General features: G+C 48.5%; 1 protein-coding gene across 2 annotated transcripts in view; it reads right to left on the minus strand.

Annotated features, from left to right (window-relative positions):
* Positions 1 to 2,518: 2,518 nt before the first annotated feature.
* The window catches only part of RAB30 (RAB30, member RAS oncogene family), a 59,464-nt gene continuing 34,172 nt past the window's right edge, over positions 2,519 to 27,810 (minus strand). The window contains exons 1-5 of one of the 2 annotated variants that reach the window (XM_048493376.1): positions 27,037 to 27,151; positions 20,049 to 20,149; positions 16,153 to 16,236; positions 13,915 to 14,098; positions 2,519 to 4,882 (exon numbers count right to left, since the gene is read on the minus strand). In XM_048493376.1, coding sequence (XP_048349333.1) covers positions 4,632 to 4,882; positions 13,915 to 14,098; positions 16,153 to 16,236; positions 20,049 to 20,141 — 612 coding nt within the window. In that variant the 5' untranslated portion in view covers positions 20,142 to 20,149; positions 27,037 to 27,151 and the 3' untranslated portion in view covers positions 2,519 to 4,631. Of the gene's footprint in view, positions 4,883 to 13,914; positions 14,099 to 16,152; positions 16,237 to 20,048; positions 20,150 to 27,036; positions 27,152 to 27,810 lie in introns of those variants that run through there. The other variant, XM_048493375.1, reaches the window with a different exon arrangement.

Below are 27,810 nucleotides of genomic sequence, written 5' to 3' on the forward strand. Positions count from 1 at the left end.
CCGAGCAGGCTTTTGTGTTCCCACAACCGCACAGACTGTTTGCAAGAAAAAAAGAGATCAGCTTGTACAGAACGTGAATGATTAATTTTGCTTTTATTGCTCCAGCGAGGACAGAGGAGGAAGGTTTTCAGCCCAGATCCTTTCTCTGAGCGATGTGTTCAGCCTTGCTTGCAGCCATGACTGTATTTGTTAAGAAGGATCCCAGGAAATCGGGCTGGAAGGCGTTCCGCTTTCCACAGCGGCTCTCCCCCGTGTCCCCAAGTAGCCCTCAAGGACAAAGGCAACCATCCAGTCTTGGCCATTTCATTCAGCGACAGGCATTCCAAAATCCACTGCCTTTAAATACGGTGGCTCAATTTAGCCACAATGTTCTAACCCTAAATCCAGTAATCCTTCATGAATTGTCGAAGGCTTTCACGGCCAGACTCAACTGGTTGTTGTGGGTTTTCCAGGCTGTGTGTCCGTGGTCTGGTAGATCTTGTTCCTAACAAGATTTACCAGACCATGGCCACACAGCCTGGAAAGCCCACAACAATCAATCATTCATGAATTTATCTGGTCGCCTCCCCTACACCCACCCACCCACCCTCGCCCCACGTTGTCACATTTTGTGGCAATAAATTTTCACAAACTGCCATAGAAAAAAGTATTTTTAGTGTCCTATTTCTGCTGCTAATCCATTCTACCAGATGACCTCAAATTCTAAGAATCCCAGTAACAACCATGAGTGGCCACACAGCGGATAAAAAAACCTATAACGTAAGAGCCACCCAGGACTTGATTTCAGTCAGGCTTTTGACATGATCCCCCATTACATTCTTGCAAGCAAGCTAGTCAAATGTGGGTTAGACAAGGCTACCGTTAGATGGATTTGTAATTGGTTGTCTGACCAAACCCAAAGGGTGCCCACCAAGGGCTCATCTTCATCCTGGAAAGAAGTGGCTAGTGGGGTGCCACAGGGTTCTGTCCTGGGCCCAGCACTGTTCAATATTTTTATCAATGACTTGGGAGGATGGAATAGAGGGCCTGCTCATCAAATTTGCAGATGACACCAAATTAGGAGGGGTACATAATACCCCAGAGGACAGGGTCAGAATTCAAAATGACCTGGACAGAGTGGAGAGCTGGGCCAAAACTTAACACAATCAATTTCAACAGAGATAAATGTAAAATGCTACACTTAGGCAGAAAAAAAATTGAAATGCACAGATATAGGATGGGTGACACCTGGTTGGACAACAGTACCTGTGAGATGGATCTGGGAGCCTTAGTAGACTTTGAACTGAACATGAGTCAGCAGACAAGAAAGCCAATGCAATTTTGGGCTGCATAAATAGGAGTGCATGTCTAGACCGAAGGACGTAACCAGAGGTGGGATCCAGCAGGTTCTCACAGGTTCCCAAGAGTAGGTTACTAATTATTTGTGTGTGCCGAGAGGGGGTTACTAATTGGTGATTTTGCCATGTGATTTTTGCCTTAGTTACGCCCTCTTCTCAGCAGTAGCGCGCAGAACTTGAAGCAGTCTAGCAGGAGGTGCACCGGCGTGCGTGGCAGCCTGCACCTGCATGCATTCGTTTCCCATCCAAGGACTGCATCCTTGCCAGAGCCCCGCCCAGGAATGCCCCGCCCCTGGAATGCCCAGCCACACCCCCATCATGCCCCTTCCAGCCCTATTGGCGCTACGCCACTGTTTGAATCCCACCACCATGGGAACCTGTTACTAAAATTTTTGGATCCCACCACTGGACGTAACATTATATTCTGCAGTGGTCAGACCCCAATAGAATACTGTGTCCAGTTCTGTGTGCTGCAATTCAAGAATATTGGCAAGCTGGAACAGGTCCAGAGAAAGGTGACCAAAATGGTAAAAGGTCTGGAATCCATGCCCTACAAAGAGAGACTTAGGGAGCTGAGGGTGTTTAGTCTGGAGAAGTGGCGGTTAAGGGGTAGCAAGATAGCCATGTTTAAATATTGGAAGGAATCACATGTTGAAGAGGGAACAAGCTTGTTTTCTGCTGCTTCAGAGTCTAGGGGTCGAGTAACGGATTCAAGGTACAGGAAAAGAGATTTCACCTAAACATTACGAAGGACTTCCTGAGGATAAGGGCTGTTCAACTAGAATACATTGTCTGGGGTGTGGTGGAGTCTCCTTCTTTGGAGGTTTTTAAGCAGAGGCTGGATGGCCATCTGCCAAAGGTTCTAAGACATTGATACAGCCCGGAATTGCATTGGCTTTCGTGGCCGCCGCATCACGGAACGTAGGCAGTATAATGCTGCTGGAATCGCCTTGTTTTGGGGCTTCCAGGAACCCCCACTGGTTGGCCACGGTGTGAACAGACTTCTGGATCTGATGTGCCTTGGTTTGATCCAACCGAGCTTTTCCTATATCCTTAAAGAGAACTCTCTCCTACGCTGTGGCCACAACTCAGGGACAATGGCGATCTCCCACCTGGCAGATGAGTAGGATTAATTTGAAATCAGGAAAACTCTTGGTCGAGACAAGAAAGGCTCATTGATGTTTTTCTTTAAAATGTCAGCTTTATTTTCAAAAAGGCTAAAACTTTTAGCAGCTTCCCCCCCCCCCCCAATGCAAAAGGGATTGTGTGACAATAATTGGGCATCACCCACCGGACACTTTCCCAGTGCAAACCCTATTGAAATGAAAGGCAGATGCACAAGAGTTGACCTGTGGGCGTGCCCCACGTCTATGCTTTTGCGTATTCCCTCTCTCCTTGGGTAGGAGCTACTTCAGATGCACTCTAGTGCCCCGCCGGCTCATCGACCAGTGACCTGCACCCAGCTCCTGTACATATCCAGCTAATTAATACTAAATACAGAATTACCAGCAAATTAATACTAAAAGTACAGTCCATTGCAATTCCACCACGACCGGAAAAGTTAACCCCTTCCTCTAATGATAAGCAAACCAACACCAGCGTCCAAAAACGAACTGGGCCTTTGCTTCTTCCATTCCCCTTCCGCATCAAGAGTGCAAAACCCAAAATCTTGCGTGTGCATGGCGCCGGAGGTGTAAAAACAGATCAGGATACATCTCACACTGCTCGCAATCTGAGGTTTCAGATTAAAGGAACTGTCCGAGCCAACAATTTGACCCAAGAGAGCAGTGGGGAAACCAGAGGAGCTACAATTGCGGGAGCCAGCAAGCAACTAGACTGCAGGAGAGGCCGTATGGAGAAAGGCAACTTCAGAGAGCCCTTCAAAAGCCCCGGCTTTTGCAAGATCATCACAGCCAGCACAAAGAGCCATAATAAATTCCAAACATGCGCTGCCGTTGTTATTCCTAAGCTTATGAAGTTTTACACTCGCTTCCCGATGAGAAAATATTTCCGCGACTGGTGGCTCTTCAAACACTGGGGGAGCCGCTATTAAAAAAAACACACGCCCTTCATCAAACCTTTAACGCCACTCGATGACGCTGCGGTTATTTTGGGTGGCTCTTATCTGAACCAGTTGTCCTGTCTCCTGAGAGCCCTGTAAATTCATCCTTGAAGCTTTAATCTGAAGGGCCCTCGAATGGGTCTCTAGCGGCACACCCCAGTGCGGAGTCTGTGCTTAAAGCAGACATGTGGATATCCTGGACTGATCTCCAAACTGTATGCCCCTTTAACATTATAATATTATTTTGACGGCCACCTACCCTGCCTACTTTTCTAGATTCTCAGCATTCTGAATTGCTCGGCCCAGGGCTAGTTTTTTTGCTAGCTGCTGAAATAATCAATAGTATTAAAAAAAAACACCTTTATTAGGCCTCGTCTAAAATGAGAGGAGGGGAAAGATGGTAGGAATGGAACCATATATAGGTGGCAGTAGAGAAATACTGAGTCAATTTACCAACTTTAGAACACTTCCTTTAAGCAGACAAAGTTTATTGATCCCTAACACTGCGTCTGGGTCACCTCAAACGTTCCCTTCCCGTGGCCATAATTTGTCCAGCTAAAATGCCTCTTATCAGTAAAGAGATGTGGAGAATTTGTTTGCACTCAAGGGAAATAAAAATTAATCGGTCCCTATCGGTGGGAAATTTCTAGCTTCTGTACAGATAGAGGCAGGCAGTAATAGACTCGATTGGGGAATAAGAAGCAGAGCAGTTCTAATTTCCATTCTTGTTGGTTCCAAAAGTACTGGTCTTTTCCAACTTTTTAAAATTTGACTTCAGTGAAAAATGCCTGAATTTGGGAGATGTCAACTTTTTTTGGGGGGGGGGGGGGAGGGGATGAAACGCACACGCACACAGACTTCACCGAGTTGCCTCTTTTTTTAAATAAATCCATCACTTGGGGCCTATATACAGGTATTTGCTTAGCTGGCTGCCCAAGAGAGCCGCCAAATGGTTAATGTGCATTCCCTTACTGAAAAGATCCAAAACGTTTTGTGCAAGAGGTTTCCTGCATCGTTCACCGCCTTCCGAGAGGAGCTTTCTGGGAGAGGCCAGTTTATATTCAGGTTGTACTCTGCTACGCCGACCCTGCAGGTGAAGCGGCCAGCCTGCCATGCTTCAAGGTCTCGCCCTCGACTACGTCCGTCGGTTGGATGGGGTCAAGAGGAGGTCCGGAATCCCCTCTGTCGAGCCGGGCCTCGGCAAAAAGGAAGGGCCACGGCGCTCCGGGCCGTCAGTTGAAATTACAGCAAGTCAAATAGCTGATACTTTTGCCCTCGCCGGGTAACGGGGACTCCACGTTGTTTACAAGCGTGTTCTGCCTCGCCTCGCTGATCAGCCGGCAAGCTAAGTCCAGAAAGAGTTTTTCCACGTTGTCCGATTCCTTCGCCGAGGTCTCCAGATAGTACATGTCTTGGGCTTCGGAAAATTCCTCCGCTCTTTGTTGGGAGACTTCTCTTTTGTCGGCTAAGTCGATCTTGTTCCCTGCGTGAGCAAGAGCAGAGGGCAAGGTTAGGAACACAAGAAAAGCCGAGCTAGATCAGACCAAGGCCCAGGAAGCCCCCAAGCAAGACGAATGCAGCAGCATTATCCCGCCTGTGTTTCTGAGCACCTAACGTAACAGGCATGCTACTCTGATTTTTAGAAGAGGAAGAAGAAGAAGAGTTTGGATTTATATCCCCCCTTTCTCTCCTGCAGGAAACTCAAAGGGGCTGACAATCTCCTTGCCCTTCCCCCCTCACAACAAACACCCTGTGAGGTGGGTGGGGCTGAGAGAGCTCCGACAAGCTGTGACTAGCCCAAGGTCACCCAGCTGGTGTGTGTGGGAGTGTACAGGCTAATCTGAATTCCCCAGATAAGCCTCCACAGCTCAGGCGGCAGAGCTGGGAATCAAACCCGGTTCCTCCAGATTAGATACACATGCTCCAGTGTGTGTAGCAGCCTGCGCCTGCGTGCATTCGTTTCCCGCCCAAGGACCGGCGCAGCGGCTGCATCCTTGCCACAGCCCCACCCTGGAATGCCCCGCCCCGGAATGGCCGGCTACACCCCATCGTGCCCCGCCCAGCCCCATTGGCGCTACGCCACAGTTTGAATCCCACCACCATGGGAGGCTGTTACTAAAATTTTTGGATCCCACCACTGGCTGTAACGCCGACAATTTATGAAAACAGTAATTTTATCATCCCTGATGTCTGTTTTATACCCCAACGCAGACTGCGCGGCGTGAAGAATTAAGACAGAATTGTCTTACGTTCTACACTAGGGTAAATGTCTTAAAATATAGCTGCTATAAGAACAGCGCGTACAGGCATACTCCCATTTTACTCCCCAGCCCCCTCCCCCATTACGGATCGCAAAATATATTTCCTAGATCGTTCATTACATTAATGGCCTCCATAAACAGCCGTTTTGCCTTAACTGAGCCATAATGCGTGCCTTTCAACGCGACAGACGTTGAGCGAGGGCTTCGCTGTTGAATTTTCATAACGTTACTTTCCTCTCCCTGCCCCGTCCCCCCCACCTTTTAGGAGATACGTATGGTGTCAATTACTATAGTGCTGTCAAATTATTATCATTACTAGCGGGGCCTGGCCACGCATTGCTGTGGCAATTGTCCTTCTCATCACAGTCTGCAACCCACACAGATGTCCATGAAGGTCCAATGATCCACAGCATAGACTTTTGGGGTGGTCACTTCCACTCATATTACCTAACAGTGTTACCCATTTCGTGTTTTCACTGCTCATCTCTGGCCATCTGAGCGAACTTTCCAAGGGCATACCAACCCCTCAGGCCACAGACATGCTGCACGAACATTCTAAGGATGACAGTTAAACAAAGCCAGCTTCATGGCCTGGTGCGCCAGGAAAAAGACGTTTTACCTGGCTCAGGCTCAGGTATGGACTTTTGGCGATTTGAAGGTCTGATTACCTGCCCGCAACACGGAGGAACGTCATGTGAACATTTGGGGGCGATCCGTCCAGCCGTTTCGGCGTTAGGGAGTGACTAACAAAGTCACGGTTTGCCTTTTATATATATAAGATTACATTTTGTTTAATATCACAGCTGCCAGTTCTTCAGCTGGTGTTGCAACTTTCATCGCAGCTTGAACCCACCTGGGGGCCTAAGCCATTGCAATGCATTGGCATAGCATTTGTGCTATTATTTAATTTTGTTTAATATCACAGTTGCCAGTTCCTTAGGTGGTGGTTGGCCTTTCATTACAATTCGAGCCTCACCCAGAGGCCTAGGAAGTTGCAATGTATCAGCATAGTATTTGTACGGATCCCAGCAGGGCTGCCTTCTGAATAAGAACATAAGAACTAGCCTGCTGGATCAGACCAGAGTCCATCTAGTCCAGCACTCTGCTACTCGCAGCGGCCCACCAGGTGCCTTTGGGAGCTCACATGCAGGGTGTGAAAGCAATGGCCTTCTGCTGCTGCTGCTGCTGCTGCTCCCAAGCACCTGGTCTGCTAAGGCATTTACAATCTGAGATCAAGGAGGATCAAGATTGGTAGCCAAATCTGAAAGATGTTGATTTAGTTGATTTAAAGATGTTTCAAGTGCAGCCCTAGTCTATTCAGAATAGCGCCCAGGGTGGCGAATTCCACTGGGACGACCTCAGCTGGTTTGTGCCATAGACGCTGAATCCCGATTTTCAAATTGCGGTATTTAGTGACCTTTGCACGTTCTTTTTCAACGACCCTGCTGTCACCAGATACCGCTGTGTTGACGATGGTCACTTTCTTGTCCTCGATCAGTGTGATGCCCTGTGCATTACGTGCCAATACTTTGCCCACTCGGATTCACAAGTCCCACAGGATCTTGACCTTCTCTTCCATGATTTCCTCTGGACAATGTTCCCACCAGTTTTTAGCTGTTCTTACGTTGTAATTCATGCACAAATTATTATTATTGCTTTTATTGGCTTGTTTCCAGAGAGTACAAGGTTGCTTCTATTCATGCATGGGGGCCAGCAAGAACAGAATAGAGGAAAACAGCGTCCAATCCCTTAAGCTCCTCAGAAGGAGGCCTCAGTGGTAGAGCTTCTATTAGGTATGCAGAAGGCCCTCGGTTCGATCCCTAGCACCTCCAGTTAGAACAGGGGTCTTCAAACTATGGCCCTCCAGATGTTCATGGACTACAATTCCCATCAGCCCCTGCCAGCATGGCCAAGTGGTAGGGCTCATGGGAATTGTAGTCTATGAACATCTGGAGGGCCATAGTTTGAAGACCCCTGAGTTAGAAGAAGAAGAGTTTGGATTTATACCCCACCTTTCTCTCCTCTAAGGAGACTCAGGGTGGCTTACAAGCTCCTTTCCCTTCCTTTTCCCCACAACAGACACCCTGTGAGGTAGGTGGGGCTGAGAGAGTTCTGAGAGAACTGTGACTAGCCCAAGGTCAACCAGCAGGAATGTAGGAGTGCGGAAACACATCTGGTTCACCAGATAAGCCTCCATCACTCAGCTGGAGGAGTGGGGAATCAAACCCAGTTCTCCAGATTAGTCCATCTGCTCGTAACCACTACACCATGCCAGTAATGGGAAAGACCTCTTCCTGAAACCTTGAAGAGCAACTGCTAGTCTGAGTAGGTAATACTGACTTCAGTGGCCCAATGGTTTGAATCAGGAAGTGGCATCTTCTGCTGAGTCCATGAGGTTGGATTGAAAGTATCACTTCAGCTACAGCTACGGTATCACTAATCTTTTCTGGCTGAGTGTGCAAGCTAACAAGAGTTCAAGCATTTTTTGAACGGTCAGTGAACTTTGTTTGCTTAATGTTACTATCATCTTGGACAGCTCGCTGAAGTAGTTCTAAGGAAGGCCCAGCAAAGACTGTACTATCTGAGACTTTTAAGGAAACAACAACTGAATGGAAAACTCCTGGTGTTCTTTTACGGCTGTGCTATAGAGAGTGTCTTAACCTACTGCATCTGTGTATGGTTCTCCAGTTGCACAGTGGCAGATAGGAAGGCACTCCAAAGGGTGATCACTACTGCACAGAGGATTATCAGCTGCCCTCTCCCCTCCTTGGAAGAAATCTATAATTCCCGAAGCCTAAATAAAGCCCAAAATATTCTGAGAGACCCGTCTCATCCAGCACACTCTATTTTTGAACTGTTACCACCCGGCAGACGATACAGGTCTATCAAAACTAGGACAAAGAGGCTTAGAGACAGCTTCTACTCTAGAGCTGTGGCGATGCTGAACTCCGCGGCTTCGTGTTGATGTGTTTGGGGCTGTGTAGGGATGGGTGCAGGAAGGGGAAAGTGAGGATGGGGTATGAGTCTGAAATTGTGTGCATCGAGGAATGCTGCTGTAAATTTCGTTGTGCGTGCACAATGACAATAAATGCTTATGCTTATGCTTAAGGAAGTTAGAACTAACCACTTTTCAAAGGAGCTTGAGAGTTGAGATTGGCCTAATTTTGCTATATCAGATGTAACTCATATACACAGGGTGGTTGGTTTATTTGCACTTATGAAGAGTGGATTTGGTTTGGTTTTTATACCCCGCTTTTCTCTTCCTTTAAGGAGGCGCCAAGTGGCTTACAATCGCCTTCCTCTCCCCACAGTAAACGTCTTGTGAGGTAAGTGGGGCTGAGAGAGTTCTGGAAGAACTGTGACTGGCCCAGGGTCACCCAGCAGGCCTCATGCGGAGGAGCAAGGAATCGAACCCAGTTATCCCGATCACGGCCCACTGCTCTTACTCACTATGCCACACTGACTATGTGGACAATCACGTTGATTATCTCAGTTATCTAGATAGCCCAGTGATGGCGAACCGTTTCGAGACCGAGTGCCCAAACTGCAACCCAAAACCCACTTATTTATCACAAAGTGCCAACACGGCAATTTAACCTGAATACTGAGGTTTTAGTTTAGAAAAAACGGTTGGCTCCGAGACGTGTGTTACTTGGGAGTAAGCTTGGTGGTTGTTGGTGGCTTTGCTTTGAAGCAACCGTGCAACACTTCAAATGGGTGGATCATGACCCTAGGAGGGTTTAAAAGCAAGCCTCATTGCCAGCAACCAAGGTTACTCCCAGGAAAAGGATTGCACTTTAGTTCTTCCCATGAAAATCAGTGGGGTTTAACAGCACTTAACAGGGTTACCTACATGTCATGGCCAGTGGCCCAGGCCAGCCTAGATGTGTGGGGGGGCCGATTTTCCGGGGGGCCCCCACATGACAAACTGTGCGCGCGTGCCCACAGAGAGGGCTCTGAGTGCCACCTCTGGCACCCGTGCCATAGGTTCGCCACCACTGAGAAAACCACATGATTACAATAGGACAGATGCAGAGAAACTTAGGATGGATATTTTTCCATTAATATTTATTTATTTAGATTTATTCTCCACCCTTTACTACAGTCTCAGGGCAGGTTACAATAAAAACCAAAAGAAGGTCCTTTTCAACATAATTAATAAAATCCCTATGAAACACAATCCTAAAACTGTAAAAAGTTATTTAAAAAAAACTCCCACCCAGCCCCCCTAAAAATGGGAGGAGTGCACAGGACACCTCGACGCCCCCCCTCCCAGTGGCGGGGGGGGGGGGGGATCAGTCAAACGCCCAGACAGAGAGGCAAGTCTTTGTCAGATGCCGAAACCTCCTCCTGTAAAAAGCGAATCAGATTTCTCTGGATGAAAGTCTCAGAAGAAACCTAGGTGACATTTCATAGAATCATAGAGTTGGAAGAGACCCCAAGGGCCATCAAGTCCAACCCCCTGCAGTGCAGGAACACACAATCAAAAGCACTCCTGACAAGTGGCCATCCAGCCTCTGTTTAAGAACCTCTTAAAGAAGGAGACTCCACCACACTCTGAGGTAGTGCGTTCCACTGTCTATCAGCCCTTACTGTCAGGAAGTTTTTCCTGATGTTTGTTTGTTTGTTTGATTGATTGATTGATTGATTGATTGATTGATTGATTGATTGATTGATTGATTGATTGGCCGCCTCACCCTCAAAGGGCTCGGTGGAATCTCTTTTCCTTCACCTTGAACCCATGACTCCTGGTCCCAGTCTCTGGAGCAGCAGAAAACAAGCTTGCTCTCTCACCAACGTGACATCCCTTCAAATATCTAAACATGGCTATCATGTCACCTCTTAACCTTCTCTTCACCAAACAAGACATATTCTTGGTGGGACTGACTGAATAAAGGAAGCCACAGCCCTCTGTTTGCAAGACCCAAGCTGGGCTGTCAACCACAGGATGTTTTGGAGAACACTGATTCGTTGGATCCCCGTGAGTCGAAAGCAACTTGATAGCACAACGCACACCATTTGGGCAGCTGATAATTACTGAAAACAGTCAGGCAAGCTGAAAACAGATTTGTTGTAAAAAGTGTTGCTATAATACGATTAAGCCAAGCCAGGAGCTTGGATCTGCGCAGTAATGATAGGGTTAACCTTCACGCCTGTATTTTCTTTTTCTGCCTTGCTCAATAACAAGAGCATGTTCTTATCTCCACAAAAGTTACAGGTTTCTACAGGTCTTCTGCCTGGTTTGGAGGTTAACGGTGCAGAGAACCACACCGAAATACTCCCTCTTTGGTGTTATCGGAATCAAGGGTTGTTAATTTCCCTTTAATAGATAAATCCTGCAGAAGCGCTCCTGCTATGCACTGCTGCACAGGCAAAGGAATTAGAAGTGTTTAGCGCAGGCCCTCTAATTGGATGCGGGAGGGAATCTCCCATCATATTCAGTTGCTTTAAAAGAAGAGTTGAAGTGTAGGATTTATATTCCCCCCTCTCTCTCCTGCAAGGAGACTCGAAGGGGCTGACAATCTCCTTTCCCTTCCCATCCCCCCAAACAAACACCCTGTGAGGTGGATGGGGCTGCGAGAGCTCCAAAGAACTGTGACTAGCCCAAGGTCACCCAGGGCATGTGTTCCCCAGATAAGCCTCCACAACTCAAGTGGCAGAGCGGGGAATCAAACCTGCTCTTAACCACTACGCCACACTGGCTCAAAAGGGTGGGAAAACGCTGGAAAAAAATCAAGGAAGCTGGATTCAGGGTGCCACAATGCATTGGGTGTTTTTCCTCACAGGCCTGGATAGTCACAAGATAGACGGCTCCACCTGGGCCCTTATTTCTGCCAAGGCAAGAGGGCCTTTGGGGTGAGAGAAAGGGATTGGGGGGGCAGGGGGGGGGGTTGATGAGGAGACACACATAGAAAATGGCTCCTACACCCTTCTTGCAACCTGGCTCAGATCAAGGAGATGCAGATCTGACTTTCTCATCAGGCTATGAAGATCTCTGGCTGCCTTGGGGCCCGTTGCTCTTTACCAGCCTTACCTACTCGGCCGGGTTGTTGCGAAAGGAGGAAAATAAGTAAGATCGCCTTAACTGTAAGATCATGTCACACTGTGCTTCTTGGATGACGTTGTTGATGACTAAGTTGCAAGGCTCTAGACAAAGTTTGCTTTATCCCCGTGTAACCCTTTCCTCTTAAACTAGTTAACGTATATTTTTACACAAAAGCAACTCAGCCTCCCTGGATATCTTTATTCGCCGTCGCGCATCTCTGCTGCTTAAGAATCTCTTTGCATGTATATCTTTAAAAACCCTTCACAGCAACTATTACGTGGCTTCAAGAAACCCAAGTCGGGTCTGGAACTCAATAAAAACCTGAACGTCTCATTTGGCCCACGTGCACAGAATTATGCAGGGATTTCCCCCCCCCCCCCCCAGCCTGCCATTCATGCGTCAAACCACTTAGGGGAGCCAGAAAGAAGATTCGGAGGCCCCATCGTTCAGCCACCTCTCCCTCTCCCCAGATGGCCTCTTCAAAAGGCCTCCAGAGCTTGTGGACTGACGCCCTTGAAAGCAAAAGCAGAGATATCAGATTCGCAAAGCAAACGCAGCCAAGCGCCGACGCACCACGTGTCAACAGGCCTCTCCTTGCTGCAGGGTTCGACTGCACAGCGATCAATGGCCAGCAAAGCGATGTTTCAAAAGGGAACCAGGCAGTCAGAACATTTCGGGGGGGGGGGGGGAGGCTTGGGGTATTTTAATCCAGGGGGAATTTCCCCTTTTCAACCTCAAAGCAAATCTGAGCAGAAAAGCAGAAGCCAACGGATTAAATATTCCATTAAGAAAACAAGGTGAGAATTCCCCAAAGATTATTTTATTCTTCTCTGTTGCCGTATTGCTGCATCTGTTCCCTCCTCCCCCGGCCCCTCTTTAGTGTCTGGGCCTGTTTCTTTGCCCGGCTGACGTCTGAACTGTAGGATTCCCTCAGATCTTTATCTATGCCAGGGTCTGCAACCTGCGGCTCTCCAGATGTTCGTGGACTACAATTCCCATCAGCCCCTGCCAGCATGGCCAATTGGCCGTGCTGGCAGGGGCTGGTGGGATTTGTAGTTCATGAACATCTGGAGAACCGCAGGTTGCAGACCATGATCTATGCAGTCTGGGTCACAGTCCCAAAACTCCCAATTCCTTGTAATATCTGCTCTTCCCTGGCCTCTCTTTCTGTTTGGTGAACTCACTGTTCACGGGGGATATCTCTGGCTGCTAAGAGGTCCCGTGCCTTTAATAGAGATTTACTGGGAGGTTATTGACCAGATGATTTCATTTACCTCCTTGCTGTGAAAAGGCTGTATCTGCCCTGCGCTGAATGTTTCAGCCACTGTTAAAGTGCCATGCCCCCTGCTCAGAAAGGAACAGGTACAGCCAGGTATAAATGCAGCTGGATCTCTCCCCTCCCCCCCCCCCGCCCTTCCTCAAATCAGGTTTGCTTGACCCGTAGTTCTGGAGCACACCCCTGTGGGAAATCAACTAGGGCACAGGTGTCAAACTCGTGGCCCCTCCAGATGTTATGGACTACAGTTCCCACCATTCCCACCATCCCAGCATCATGCTGGCAGGGGATGATGGGAACTGTAGTCCATAACATCTGGAGGGCCCACAAGTTTGACACCTATGAGCTACGGCAATATGTACTGGCCCATAGAAAAGGCATAATTTTAAAGGAGAGACACCAGGCATCTCCCCTGTCTACAAATGCTTCTCTACATTTGTAGACAGTGTGGTGCAGTGATTAAGAGCAAGTGCAAGCTAATCTAGGGAACTAGGTGTGATTCCTCGCTCTGCCACTTGAGCTGTGGAGGCTTATCTGGTAGACTAGTAAGCCCAGGGGTAGGGAACCTGCGGCTCTCCAGATGTTCAGGAACTACAATTCCCATCAGCCCCTACCAGCATGGCCAATTGGCCATGCTGACAGAGGCTGATGGGAATTGTAGTTCCTGAACATCTGGAGAGCCGCAGGTTCCCTACCCCTGGTCTAGCCTGTGCGCTCCAACACATGCCAACTGGGTGACCTTGGGTGAGTCACAGTTCTTTGGAGCTCTCTCGGCCCCATCCACCTCACAGGGGATTGTTAAGCCCCTTTGAGTCTCCTTACAGGAGAGAAAGGGGAATATAAATCCAAACTCCTCTTCTTCCATCGTCTCTTTGGAACTTTTTCCTTGTGGGCTCACTGCTTTTTGCCAAGAAAGAACGAACGTCACTTACCCACTAAGACGGTAATGACCTTATTGCTGGCATATTGCTCGATTTCCCGCAGCCATTCCGGGAGGCATCGGAACGACTCTTCGCACGTTATGTCGTAGGTCAGGATCAACGCGTTGGCGCTGCGGTAGTAACTCTGCGTGATGGACCGGAATCTCTCTTGGCCCGCCGTGTCCCAGATCTGCAACTGTTTTCCCCCCCGGCGTGATGAGAGGGGAGGGGGAGAGGGAAAGGAAACGGCCGTATTAGCACACAATCCTGTAACCAGCAATGCACCTCAGACCTGCGAGAACCCACGCAAGAACGAATCCCAAAGGGGAGAAGCACCACTGTGTTATCCCACACGTATCCTCCCTCTCGTGCCTGGCCTTGGGGGAAAACTGCTGGTGTATATCACAGGTCATGGCAGTGGTCTAGCACCCAGGGGATAGGGGGCGGGGCCCCTTGCACCGAGCGTGTGCTGATGTGGGGGCATGGTTGGGGTTTTCCGGGGGGCACGGCAGGGGTGCAGGGCACACACATGGCCCAGGCACGGTTCCCCCTTGCTATGGCTCTGGCCCATCGTAACGCATCCTTGCCCCAAACACACAAGACAGGCAGAGATGTCCTTACACATGGCAAATATGTGATATGGATTATTAGTAAGACAGATTGACACCTGCGATTGACACAGGAGCAGCAGTGGCGTAGGAGGTTAAGAGCTCATTGTATCTAATCTGGAGGAACCGGGTTTGATTCCCAGCTCTGCCGCCTGAGCTGTGGAGGCTTATCTGGGGAATTCAGATTAGCCTGTGCACTCCCACACACGCCAGCTGGGTGACCTTGGGCTAGTCACAGCTTCGAGCTTCCTCTCAGCCCACCCACCTCACAGGGTGTTTGTTGTGAGGGAAAGAAGGCAAGGAGATTGTCAGCCCCTTTGACTCTCCTGCAGGAGAAAGGGGGGATATAAATCCAAACTCTTCTTCTTCTTCTTCTTCTTCTTCAAATCAGTCAAAGTTGAGAATTAAGTTTGGTAAGCTTCCTTTTTTCCCACTTTGTCTGCTAGACCTTGCTTTTTGTGTAGTAGGAAAGTGTAAACGCTGAAGGATAATGCAGTAATGCATTATGAGGGGGCGGAGGGGCAACAGGTAAACTTGATGATGTGTTAAATGTTTATCTTAAGGGTTATATAGGTTTTAATATGATGCTGTTGTTATTTTCGAAATTTAATAAAGTTTAACAAACAAACAAAAAGAAATGTCATTACACTGTGATATTTCAGCACTGCAGTCTGTGCATTTCTTAAAAAGAGACATCTGACTCCACTCTAAGGTTCATTCCAGACAGGCCAATAAACAAAGTTAGTGTACTGGTTAAGAGCAGGTGGATTCTAATCTGGACAACTGGGTTTGATTCCCCGCTCCTCCACCTGAGTGGCAGAGGCTTATCTGGTGAACCAGATGTGTTTCCGCCCTCTTACATTCCTGCTGCGTGACCTTGGGCTAGTCACAGTTCTTCGGAACCACCTACCTAACAAAGTGTCTGTTGTGGCGAGAGGAAGGGAAAGGAGCTTGAGTCTCCTTACAGGAGAGAAAGGTGGGGTATAAATCCAAACTCTTCCTCTTCTCTCTTCACAACAGACACCTTGCAAAGGGGGTGGGGCTAAGAAAACTGTGACTAGTCCAAGGCCACCCAGCAGGCTTCACATGCAGGAGCAGGGCAACAAATCCAGTTCACAGACAAGAGTCCAGCTGCTGTTAACCACAACACGACAGTGGTTCTCAGCACATCCTAGGGCCGTGGTGGCGAACCTTTGGCACTCCAGATGCTATGGACTACAATTCCCATCAGCCCCTGATGGGAATTGTAGTCTATAACATCTGGAGTGCCAAAGGTTCTCCACCACTGTCCTAGGGCAACGTATTTCCCTAAGAGCGGCAATCTGGTACAGACAAGGAATGACCTGTAACAGGAGAGAAGAGGCCACCTAACTATCCTATCTAACTGCCTTCTTGGCACCCCTTGCAGGGTCTTTCTCTCTATACCAGGGGTCTTCAAACTACGGCCCTCCAGATGTTCATGGACTACAATTCCCATCAGCCCCTGCCAGCATGGCCAAGTGGTAGGGCTCATGGGAATTGTAGTCTATGAACATCTGGAGGGCCGTAGTTTGAAGACCCCTGCTCTATGCACATAGCCTGTTCCGGCTGAATGAACACAGAAGAAGGGGGCAAAATGAGGGAAAATCCAGGTGGGGCTTACCTTTACTTTTTCACCATTGATCTCCACCGTCTTGATCATAAAGTCAACCCCGATGGTGGCTCCTTGACCCGGTGGGAAAAGCCCCTTCAAAGGAAGAACATAAATGTTAGTCTGGCCGAGCCTCGGACACCAGAGGTGGAGAACAGCTGGCACACATCTGGCTTGGGATCACTACTCCACCCTCCAGTTTTGGGAGCCTGACACAGAAAGCGGAGTGGAGGCCCCCGCAATATGTATATTCACAAGGCACACTGGTATGACCTTATATTTGCCAGGGTTTCAGGATATGGTCGGGGAAAGGGGGAGGGGATCCAGAAAGAACCGGGCCAGATGAACGGTCCTGACGGCTAGTAAGTGGAATCATGACGCTACGCAAAAATATTGTAATTCAGGCCACAAGATTTAGTTGATCAAGAGCAGGGGTCTTCAAACTATGGCCCTCCAGATGTTCACAGACTACAATTCCCATGAGCCCTACCACTTGGCCATGCTGGCAGGGGCTGATGGGAATTATAGTCCATGAACATCTGGAGGGCCATAGTTTGAAGACCCCTGATCAAGAGCAAGACTTGAGTCCAGCAGCATCATAAAGACCAACAAGATCTCCAGGATATGAGCTTTCCAGAATCAAAGCTCTCTTCATCAGATATCTGACTCAGGGCCACTGCCAATAGAGGTTGAGCTGGGGGGGGAGGGGCACAGCAGCCAGCGGGCCCCAGCTTACCACTGGCTGCTGCCATTCCCTCCTCAACCTCCACTGATGGTGGCCCTGTTACCTCCGGAGACGAAGAAGCGGGGTCACTGCCGATAGAGGTTGAGCCGGGGGGGGGGGGGGGGGCAGCGGCCAGCGGGCCCCGGCTTGCCACCGGCTGCTGCTGCTCACTCCTCAACCTCCACTGATGGTGGCCTTGTTACCTCCGAAGACGAAGAAGCAGGGCCACTGCCGATGGAGGCTCTTTCCCAACAGAAACCACAACCAATTGCCCAACACCCGTGTGCAGAGGTGGGATCCAGCAGGTTCTCACCAGTTCCCGAGAGTGGGTTACTAATTATTTGTGTGTGCCGAGATGGGTCCTTGCTAATTGGGCCCTTGCCTCCCCGAGAGGCACACTGCCTTTGAACGTGAAGGTTCCATATAGCAATTGCGACTAATGATGTCACTCCCTGAACTGGGTTAATCCCTTTCAGGTACCGCAATTCATTGATTCTCAGCCTTTCGTACCTTTTATCTCCCCAGTCTCTATCAAAGAACCTGTGTGTTTCACCATTGCTGTGTTCAGATTTGTGAGTTGGGGCATTTTCTATAATATGATGATGATTTAGAAATGACCTGGTGCAAAAACATTTTGGGGGGTCGTGGTGGGGTGGCTGTCCATGGGGGGGAGGCATCCAACTCAGGTTTTGCCCAGGGCTCAGGTTTGCCTAGGTACGCCTCTGCCCCCTTTGCTGAGTGGGGGCTGGCAAGGGAACCTGTTATTAAAATTTTTGGATCCCACCACTGCCCATGTGGCGCTCGGCACTTAGGATGAGCCAAAGAGAACCAGCAAAACTTGTTCTCTGGAAGCTGACCATAGCTGAGCAAGACCAAACCTTGCCAGTGTCTCTTTAAACTGGTTTTTTGCCTCCCTTTTACAGAAAGGGAAAGAGGGGTATTCCCCCCCCCCCCCAACCTTTGCCTTTCTGTATGCATGCCCTGCTCTTTGTAGCAAGCAACAAGGTTTCTGGAAACGCCAAAAGGACGTCCCGGTTGCCAGAGGAAATGGGCAACCTCAGCTATTTTCCACTAGAATTCTTCCTCTGGCTGAGTTCCGACAGAGGAAGCGCTTCTCTTCTCTCGCTCGCTGTGTTAGCCTGGGCACCTCCGGCTCCCTGCACGCTGGAAGCGAAGCCAGAAGGCTGCAGCCCAACACAACAAGCTGTGCATTTTTCACAACTGCCCCTCGAGGGGTCTACTCCACTCCGGCGCCGTGGCTATGCGCCTGAAGCCAGGGAAAGCAGATTGGAGGGGGTGGGGGAACGTGGAGGAGAGGGAAAGGATTTAGCATTTCCAAAGGCTGGTTTTCGAAAGAGCTCCCTGTGGGTTAAAGAGTGCTGACGATTCAAAATTTCAAATTGTCACGGAACGCGAGGAGTGTTACATAATCCCTTAAGGCGAGCTTGTTTTCCAAGCCAGGCGCAAAGCCAATCCAACGCTGCCTTCGCGGTCTCTGAACTTCTTTCGTTTCTTTTAGTGTCGAAGGGAACAAGGCCTGGTGTGGGGCTCTTTTCGAGGGGGGGGGGGCGCTGTTTCTTGCGGCTGTATTTGGCTCTATGGGCCTCACTTCCTCTTAAAGCCCAAGACATTTCACAACAGTTAGAAAGGGCGGGCTGTGGTCCTGGGGACAGAATCCAAGAGCGAGGCTGCCGCCGTCCAGACACGCAACCCATCTCCCAGCAACGGAGATCAATTCCTCAGGCTCCCTCTCAAAATCTGGATTTTTCCCAGCCTCAGTCTTGCAGCCTAGCCCAGCGATGGCGAACCTTTTCGAGACCGAGTGCCCAAACTGCAACCCAAAACCCACTAATTTATAACAAAGTGCCAACACGGCAATTTAACCTGAATGCTGAGGTTTTAGTTTAGAAAAAAACGGTTGGCTCCGAGGTGTGTGTTACTCAGAAGTAAGCTTGGTGGTAGTCGGTGGCTTTGCTTTGAAGCCACCGTGCAACTCTTCCGGGAGGGTTTACTCAGAAGCAAGCCCCATTGCCAGCAACCAAGCTTACTCCCAGGTAAAGGATCGTGCTTTAGTTCTTTGCATGAAAATCAGTGGGGTTTCAACAGCACTTAACAGGACAGTTACCTACACTGCTTCCCCAAAACTAGGCTTTAATGCCTAATAATTGGGAGCCCTTAGCTGACCCCGAAGGCACAGCCTAGATGGCCAGGGGGGGCACTCTGTTTTGTCGCGTGCCTTACACAGGGAGGCTCTGAGTGCCACCTCTGGCACCCGTGCCATAGGTTCGCCACCACTGGCCTAGCCCCTCCATCCCCCACCAGTGCCCAGAGGGGATCTGGCAACTCTAGGGGATCATCTCTCTCATACACACACTGAGCAACAGAGCCTTCTCAGAATTTGTACCATTTCAAGATCGGAGAAAGAAGTCCAAGCTACAAAGGGGGGATATGATTGAAGTCTATAAAATTATGCATGGGTGGAGGAAAATGTGTTGAAAAGAGAGAATTTTTTTCTCTCTTTCTGGGCCACCATTTCAGGAACCAGGGAAGTATCTTACTTTCTGAAAAAATGCTGGGGGAAAGAATTAAGACTAATAAAAGGAAACACTTCTTCACGCAACATGTGATTGGTGTTTGGAATATGCTGCCACAGGAGGTGGTGATGGCCACTGACCTGGATAGCTTTAAAAAGGGGCTTGGACAGATTTATGGAGGAGAAGTCGATTTATGGCTACCAATCTTGATCCTCTTTGATCTGAGATTGCAAATGCCTTAATAGTCCAGGTGCTCGAGAGCAACAGCCGCAGAAGGCCCTTGCTTTCACCTCCTGCACGTGAGCTCCCAAAGGCACCTGGTGGGCCACTGCGAGTAGCAGAGTGCTGGACTAGATGGACTCTGGTCTGATCCAGCTGGCTTGTTCTTATGTTCTTATGTTCTTAACCAGCAGCGGCTCCCCAGGTGCTCAAGAAAAAGGTATTTCGTGTCACCTACAGTCTGGTTCTTTCAACTGCAGATGCTGAGCTGTTCCACTGAGCCCGCCCCTCTGACATCTGTGGTTAAAGCATTGGCCTAGAACTAGATTCGAATCCTCTGCTCTGCCACGGAAGCCAGCTGGGCTCCCTTGGCCCAATCGCAGACACTCGAACCAACCTGGCAGCCACCTCCCCACGCAAGCTCCCCTTACCTGAGTGAAACGCCTCACCAAGCAGGTCTTCCCCACGCCGGCGTTCCCGATTAAAACTATCTTGAAGAGGAAGTCATAATCTTCCATACTCATTTACACAGCTGCAAGGGAAAGAGAGGGAGAGGGAGAAATGAATGAACAAAGCCGAGGAGTGGCCGGCAGCAGAACCTGAGCAGGCTAGTCGAAGGAGCGTCAAACCGCTGTTCTGCAATCAAGATAGAGGATCGGAAAGCGAACGCTCGGACGAACTGGAAGACGTGGTGACGTTCCGAAAAGCAGTGCCCTTTGCTCTTCCAGATAGTCAGGAGAAAGGTCGCTGCAGAACCAAGGGCACGTGAAACAGCAGGCAGAACGCAGTCCTTCCGCCCAGCCATACCAAAGGCAGGGTAGCCCTGGCAGAAAGCCAACGCCGGCCAGAGCAATAAAAGGTCTTTCTCCGAGCTGACAAGACATTCCGAGCTGACAAGACATTATTTTGACTGAGGTGCCAGAAGAAAGCTCTTTCAGAACAGCTAATTCCAATGCCCTCACAAATCCAAGCTGGAAGGGCAGGGAAGTCCCCGAAGGGCACTGGGGCCAGGCAACGCCACCACAGAGGGGCCATTTATTTACCGTTTCGATTATCAACATTTGTACCCCATCGTTCTATCTTCCAAAAGGCCCCCAAAGTGGATAACAATTTAAAAGATACAGGGGGGAAAAAATCACATTTCAAAACCGTTATACTTAAGCCCCCTAATTTTGGGGAATCATGGGGAGATGATATTACAGACCCAAAAATCACGTGACACACGTGTGCTGCACAGTGACTTGTGTATATTACAATTATTTTTTACAGTGTATAAACATACCCTGTTTCCCCGAATATAAGACATCCCCGGAAAATAAGACGCAGTAGAGGTTTTGCTGATGTGCGAAATATAAGGCATCCCCCAAAAGTAAGACGTAGCAAAGTTTTTGTTTGGAAGCATGCCCGACGAACAGAACGCAGAAAAATAAGACATCCCCTGAAAATAAGACATAGCGCATCTTTGGGAGCAAAAATTGATATAAGACACTGTCTTATATTCGGGGAAACACGGTACATAAAATGCAATTGCTATTAATAATCTCTACTCTCATTACAGATATCTCCGATGGGAGAACTTCAGTAACACCGATGCAGTTATGTATGTTTATACACTGTAAAAAATAATTGTAATATGCACAAGTCACTGTGCAGCACACGTGCGTCACGTGATTTTTGGGTCTGTATTTGGTGAATGCTGTTAGAGGCGCACTTACTCTATTCATTGAGAAGATATTACAAACAACGAGATAGTGGGAAGTCATTATATGGTTATTTTTCTATATTGTATTTCATGTTCTTGTTTTGTATTGATGTGGGAGTATTGTGGAAGTGTTTGTGGGGTTTTTTTTTGTTCTTTTGTATGTTGAGAAAATAAAAAATGGTTTTAAAAAATATCACAGGGGAAGGGAAATTTTCAAAATACACCTGGGTGGTCAAAGGCTCTCACAGCCAGAATCAACTATCAACTAGATTTTCTGGGTTTTCCGGGCTGCATAGCAGGGGTCTGGTAGTTTTAGCTCCTCAAGAGATAAAACTACCAGACCCTGGCTATGCAGTCCAGAAAACCCACAGTACATCCAAGCTTGCAAAATGCAAGCTTTCGGGTCAAAGACATACCCCTGGGTATTCACATCCTGTTGGCACTGAGGTTACTTTGCTCCTTCCTCTCCAAAAACAAAAAAGAGGCATCCTTCCAGAGACGTGATACTGTTACCATACCGCATAACGGGGGAGAGTGCTTACTCACAGGTGTCCCTGCCCGTGTGCCAGCCAAAGGGGTAATGCTGGTGTTGCAGAGATGGGGAGCCCATTCTCTGGATATATCCAGGTCAACCTACAAGGAACTTCCAGGAATTGTTTTCCTGTTCTCATGCTCTCGGCTTGCTTGCCATAGCAGCACATTTTCAGCTCCACAGCCAAGGACGAATGTGTCCACAACATGATACAGTAGCCCTGCTGAACGGATACTAATTTCCAGCCACAAGAGAACCCCGTGCTGACATTGCCTCCCCTGATTATCTTAACCCAGATACTCCCTGCTGTAACTAACTTCTCCGGACCACCTTAGAATGCACTCTATTGTTTCTCAAACAATCCATCCGGGCACCTCCCACGGATTGTCCTGACATCCCCCAAAGGTTGTCCTGACACCCCCAGAAGTAGTTCTTCACCCTATAAATATTCTACCCTCCAACGGGCCAATCGCTCCATGCCACTGACACCTTTCCACCTTTGACAGGAATGAACAAACCAAATTGGCACACTAACTTGGAATTATGTGTATATGACAACTGTAATAAATCATTCCAACAACATTTGTACAAAGTTATTTTTTCAGTTATTTTTCATATAAATATTAACACAATTATACCAATACTAACCCTATTCTAATAACCTATTGATGAAAGTAATAAAGTACAATGCATTTACATAAAGTGCCAGTGTCAATAAAACAAATCAATGTACAATTTTCATCATTTCATTTGTAAAGTGTACATTCAAAAGTCCATATGAGACTTCAAATTGATGAGTTCCAGGAAATTTTTGCATTTCCATTTTTTATGCGGTTCCCAAATGGAACTTCACAGATTCACATAACATACATCGTAGAGCAAATGTTCATAAGACCATATGAGACTGTACAATGTTTAATTCCAAGGGAAATATAATGTTTCCATTTTATGTGATTCCCAAATGGAACTTCACAACAGAGCTAGTATATCCTGTGCCTTGAGTCCATACATAGATGGTACATTAAAACTGGGACCAATGTGCAGCCCCCTGGAACCAAACGCTGGCCCTTTAATTCTGAACCCCAGATCTTCTTCACGTCGCGATCAGGTCATACTACCCATATATCCCATACCCCTTTCTATTCCAAATCTATTTTCCAACCTATCTATATCTTCGGAACTCTGTGAGTGTGTGTTTATTGCATTGAATCAAATGCTTGTGAACCTCTTATCCCGACAATAAAGATTGTCAAATTTGCATTATATTCCTCTCTGTGGATTTTCTTCCGACAGCTGATCTTTGTATATATTGGTATTAAAGATTCCTTACCCAGCCTCTCGCAACATTAATAAGCAGACTGCTCTAAGCTAATATACCCCACGTTATTGAGAGACGATGTCTCCACTTTGGGTAACAATACAATTAAATAACTGAAACTATCAATGTACACCAGAACTGAAGCCAGAATCCCATTTAGGAAGAGGTTCCTGACAGTCAGGGCTCTTTGACAGTGGAATTCACTGCCTCGGAGTGTGGTGGATTCTTTGGAGGTTTTTAAAGAGAGGTTGGATGGCCATCTGTCAAGAGTGCTTTGATTGTGTGTTCCTGCATTGCAGGAGGTTGGACTTGATGGCCCTTGGGGTCTCTTCCAACTCTATGATTCTAAGAAGTGATTATAAAGGAGGCCAGAACAGAGCACCTCTTAGGATTGGCCCAAAATTAAGAATTGCTGCTAACGATAATCCCATTTCAGTTGTGGAGGTCTAAGGGCTGAATCTATTGCTAACTCTACTAAATCCACGTTATATTCCGGCCATTTAAAGGAGCATTCCTAAGTAAGTCTACTCCAAAGTAAATCCCATAGGGCTAATTCCCGTGAAAGTGTTCTCTGGATCTGGTAGATGCTGCACATCTAGTTTTTTATTCCATTTTCTCTTTTAAAGAACGGGTCCATAATCAGTTTCGAACAGCTTGGGGTGGAAAGGCAGAGCATAAATCTTTCCAATGCTCAAATAAATGGTTTTTTTGGCTAATCTGTTTCCACCTTCGTTGCAAACGGGCGTCAGCGCGGACTGATAAGCAAAACTGTCCGTCTAGGATTCCACCCCCCCAAATCATGCAACTCGCAAGGCCCAATGGATTTCGGCAATTGAAGGCCCAGAAAAACATTCTGCAAAAGGAAGAATAGGGCAGATGTCAAGGCCTTGGGAGCCTAAATCCTTATTGGACTCCTTCCGCCTGCTGCCAATACATTTCTGGCCCCACTATTTATGTATGTATGTATGTATGTATGTATGTATGTATGTATGTATGTATGTATGTATGTATGTATGTCATCTCTACCCTGCCTTTCTCCCCAATAGGAACCCAAAGCGGCTCACACCCTTCGTTCCTCCGTTTTATCCTCACAACAACCCTGTGAGGTGGGCCAGGTTGAGAGGACGTGACTGGCCCCAGGGAGCTCCCACACCAGAGTGCGGATTCGAACCTGGGTTTTCCTGATCCTAGTCCAGTGGTGGCGAACCTATGGCACGGGTGCCAGAGGTGGCACTCAGAGCCCTTTCTGTGGGCACGCGTGCACAGAGTTCATCATGTGATAATAGTGTAATTATTTCAGGGAGATTATTAGCATTAAACCTAAGACCTAGTTTATTTATTTTATTTATTTATTTATTATATTTTTAGACCGCACTCCCCAGAAGGCTCAGGGAAGCAGTGTAGTTTTGGGGAAGCAGTGTAGGTAACCCTGTTAAGCACTGTTAAACCCTACTGATTTTCATGGGAAGAACGAAAGCATGATCCTTTACCTGGGAGTAAGCTCGGTTGCTGGAAGTGGGGTTTGCTTCTGAGTAAACCCTCTTAGGGTCGTGATTCACCTGTTCGAAGCGTTGCACAGTTCCTTCAAAGCAAAGCCACCGACTACCACCAAGCTTACTCCCGAGTAATGCGCGCCTCGGAGCCAACCATGTTTTCCATACTAAAACCTCAGTATCCAGGTTAAATTGCCATGTTGGCACTTGGCGATAAATCAGTGGGTTTTGGGTTGCAGTTGGGCACTCGGTCTCGAAAAGGTTCGCCATCACTGTCCTGGTCCGACACTAACCACTACGAAACACTGGCTCTCCAATCCCATCCAGGGCCTTTATTGACATCTAAACACTGGTTCTCAACGCTGAGGGTCGTTCAAATGTTTGCCATCTGGCAGAAAAACTGGGGCCCTGCCAAAAGAGACAGCAGTCTCTCTCTCCCCCACCACACCACACAGGAATGTTGCTACTGCATAGACTGAAATGCCTGAAAAGAAAAAAAAATGTCATATAGAAACGAAGAGTTGGGAGGGACTCCAAGGGTCATCTAGTCCAACCCCAGCCTAATGCGAGAAATTGATAGTTGCCTCCCCCGCTCCACTCCCCCAGTAACCTCCGCTGCAGAAAATAGGACCAGGAGTCATGGGCTCGAGGTGAAGGAAAAGAGATTCCACCTAAACATCAGGAAAAACTTCCTGACAGTAAGGGCCAGTGGTGGGATCCAAAAATTTTTAGTAACAGGTTCCCATGGTGGTGGGATTCAAACAGTGTTGTAGTGCCAATGGGGCTGGGCGGGGCACAACGGGGGCGTGGTCAGGCATTCCAGGGGCAGGGCATTGCTGGGCAGGGCTGTGGCAAGGACGCAGCCGCTGCGCCAGTCCTTGGGCGGGAAACGAATGCACGCAGGCGCAGGCTGCCACGCACGCCGGTGCACCTCCTGCTAGACTGCTTCAAGTTCTGCGTGCTACTGCTGAGAGGAGAGGCGTAACTAAGGCAAAAATCACATGGCAAAATCACCCATTAGTAACCCCCTCTCGGCACACACAAATAATTAGTAACCTGCTCTCGGGAACCTGTGAGAACCTGCTGGACCCCACCTCTGGTAAGGGCTGTTCGACAGGGGAATGCACTACCTCGGAGAGTGGTGGAGTCTCGTTCTTTGGAGGTTTTTAAACAGAGGCTGGATGAATGCATGTCAGGAGTGCTTTGATTGTGTGTTCCTGCATTGCAGGTGGTTTGACTTGATGGCCTTTGGGTGTCTTCCAATTGTATCATTCTATGGTTCTAACTCTGGCTCTATGTCCAGAGTAAGGCAAAAAAACCCCGGGATCCCAGGCCAATCTGGAGGAAAATTTATTCCTGGTCCTGGGCATGACAGAAAGGGCCACAACAGCTACCGTGTTTCCCCAAAAATAAGACAGTGTCTTATATTAATTTTTGCTCCCAAAGATGCGCTATGTCTTATTTTCAGGGGATGTCTTGTTTTTCTGTGCTCTGTTCGTCGGGCATGCTTCCAAACAAAAACTTTGCTACGTCTTACTTTCGGGGGATGCCTTATATTTCGCACTTCAGCAAAACCTCTACTACGTCTTATTTTCAGGAGGTGTCTTATTTTCAGGGAAACAGGGTAGTATTGGCTCATCTCTTCCTGCCCTCCCTCTCATGTTCTGCCTAAATTCATAGTGTGTGTGTGGGTGTGTGGGTGTGTGGGTGTGTCTGTGTGCGTGTGTCTGTGTGCGCACGCATAAGCGAACTAGAACACATGCTGGAAAGGCACCACTGGTTTCCGGAGGTTCCCAGAGCACGTTTCCCCCTGTGCATGTTCTGCATTGGGCACCGTTCGCCTGCGGCACAGATCAGGACAGTGACGGTAGCTCCTCTCCTCTGACAATTGAGAATCTGCCAGGTTTTTCTCCCCACCTACGTGACTCGACAGCTTATGCGTCCGGGCGGCAGGGAGACCCTCCGCTTTCCGTCCAGGAAAAGCCGCATTGAGGGAAAACACTAGGAAGGGATGGGGAGGGGGCAAAGAGAACGGCCTCTTCTATTGTGCACTGGAAGCGAAAGAGCCGGGAAAAGCCCAAATATATTTGCAGGGGGAGAGAGAGAGAGATTAGGGCAGGAATTACGCTCCGGGGAGTCTACGCGTTGATCGGAATCCGTCGGCTTGCGGCAGATTCATTTCTCGCCTCTGCGACGCGGCTGGGCAGAACCACCGGGGCCCACCCGGAGCAAGAATTAAACCCAAGGCCCTCGACTGGGCGCAGTGTTTGCTGCGGGCTGCAGAACGAGGCCAAAGCTGGAGTTAAGTAATGTAAACACAACCATCTGTAAATGCTTCAGAAAACTAGGGGAGGATGAAGGACCAGCCGTTTACCTTCCCGGTGACGATCCTGGCGGGCAGCTGGACCGAACCCAGCCCGGTACTGCTGGCAACGTCACAGGGGCTCCTTGGCTCACACATAGGCTGGCAACAGCAGTAGGCTTTTCCTGTACCTTGAATCCATTACTCCGTGTCCTAGCCTCTGGGGCAGCAGAAAGCAAGCCTGCTCCCTCTTCAATGTGGCATCCCTTCAAATATTTAAACACAGCGATCATAGCCTCCCTTAACCTTTGCTTCTCCAGACTGAACATCCCCAGCTCCCGAAGTCTCTCCTTGTAGGGCAGTGGTGGCGAACCTTTTTGAGACCAAATTGCAACCCCAAACCCACTGATTTATCGCAAAGTGCCAACACGGCCATTTAACCTGAATACTGAGGTTTTAGTTTAGGAAAACCGGTTGGCTCCGAGGCGTGCGTTACTCGGGAGTAAGCTTGGTGGCAGTCGGTGGCTTTGCTTTGAAGCCACCGTGCAACTCTTCCAACGGGTGAATCACAACCCTAGGAGGTTTTACTCAGAAGCAAGCCCCATTGCCAGCAACCAAGCTTACTCCCAGGTGAAGGATCACGCTTTAGTTCTTCCCATGAAAATCAGTGGGGTTTAACAGCGCTTAACAGGGTTACCTACACTGTTTCCCCAAAACTAGGTGTTAGGTTTAATGCTAATAATCGAGCCCAGCGGCCCAGGCCAGCCTAGATGTGGGGGGGGGGGGGAACTCTGCGCGTGCCCACAGAGTGCGCTCTGAGTGCCACCTCTGGCACCCGTGCCATAG

The sequence above is a fragment of the Sphaerodactylus townsendi genome, linkage group LG04, assembly GCF_021028975.2.
Source record: "Sphaerodactylus townsendi isolate TG3544 linkage group LG04, MPM_Stown_v2.3, whole genome shotgun sequence".
NCBI classification, from domain to species: domain Eukaryota; kingdom Metazoa; phylum Chordata; class Lepidosauria; order Squamata; family Sphaerodactylidae; genus Sphaerodactylus; species Sphaerodactylus townsendi.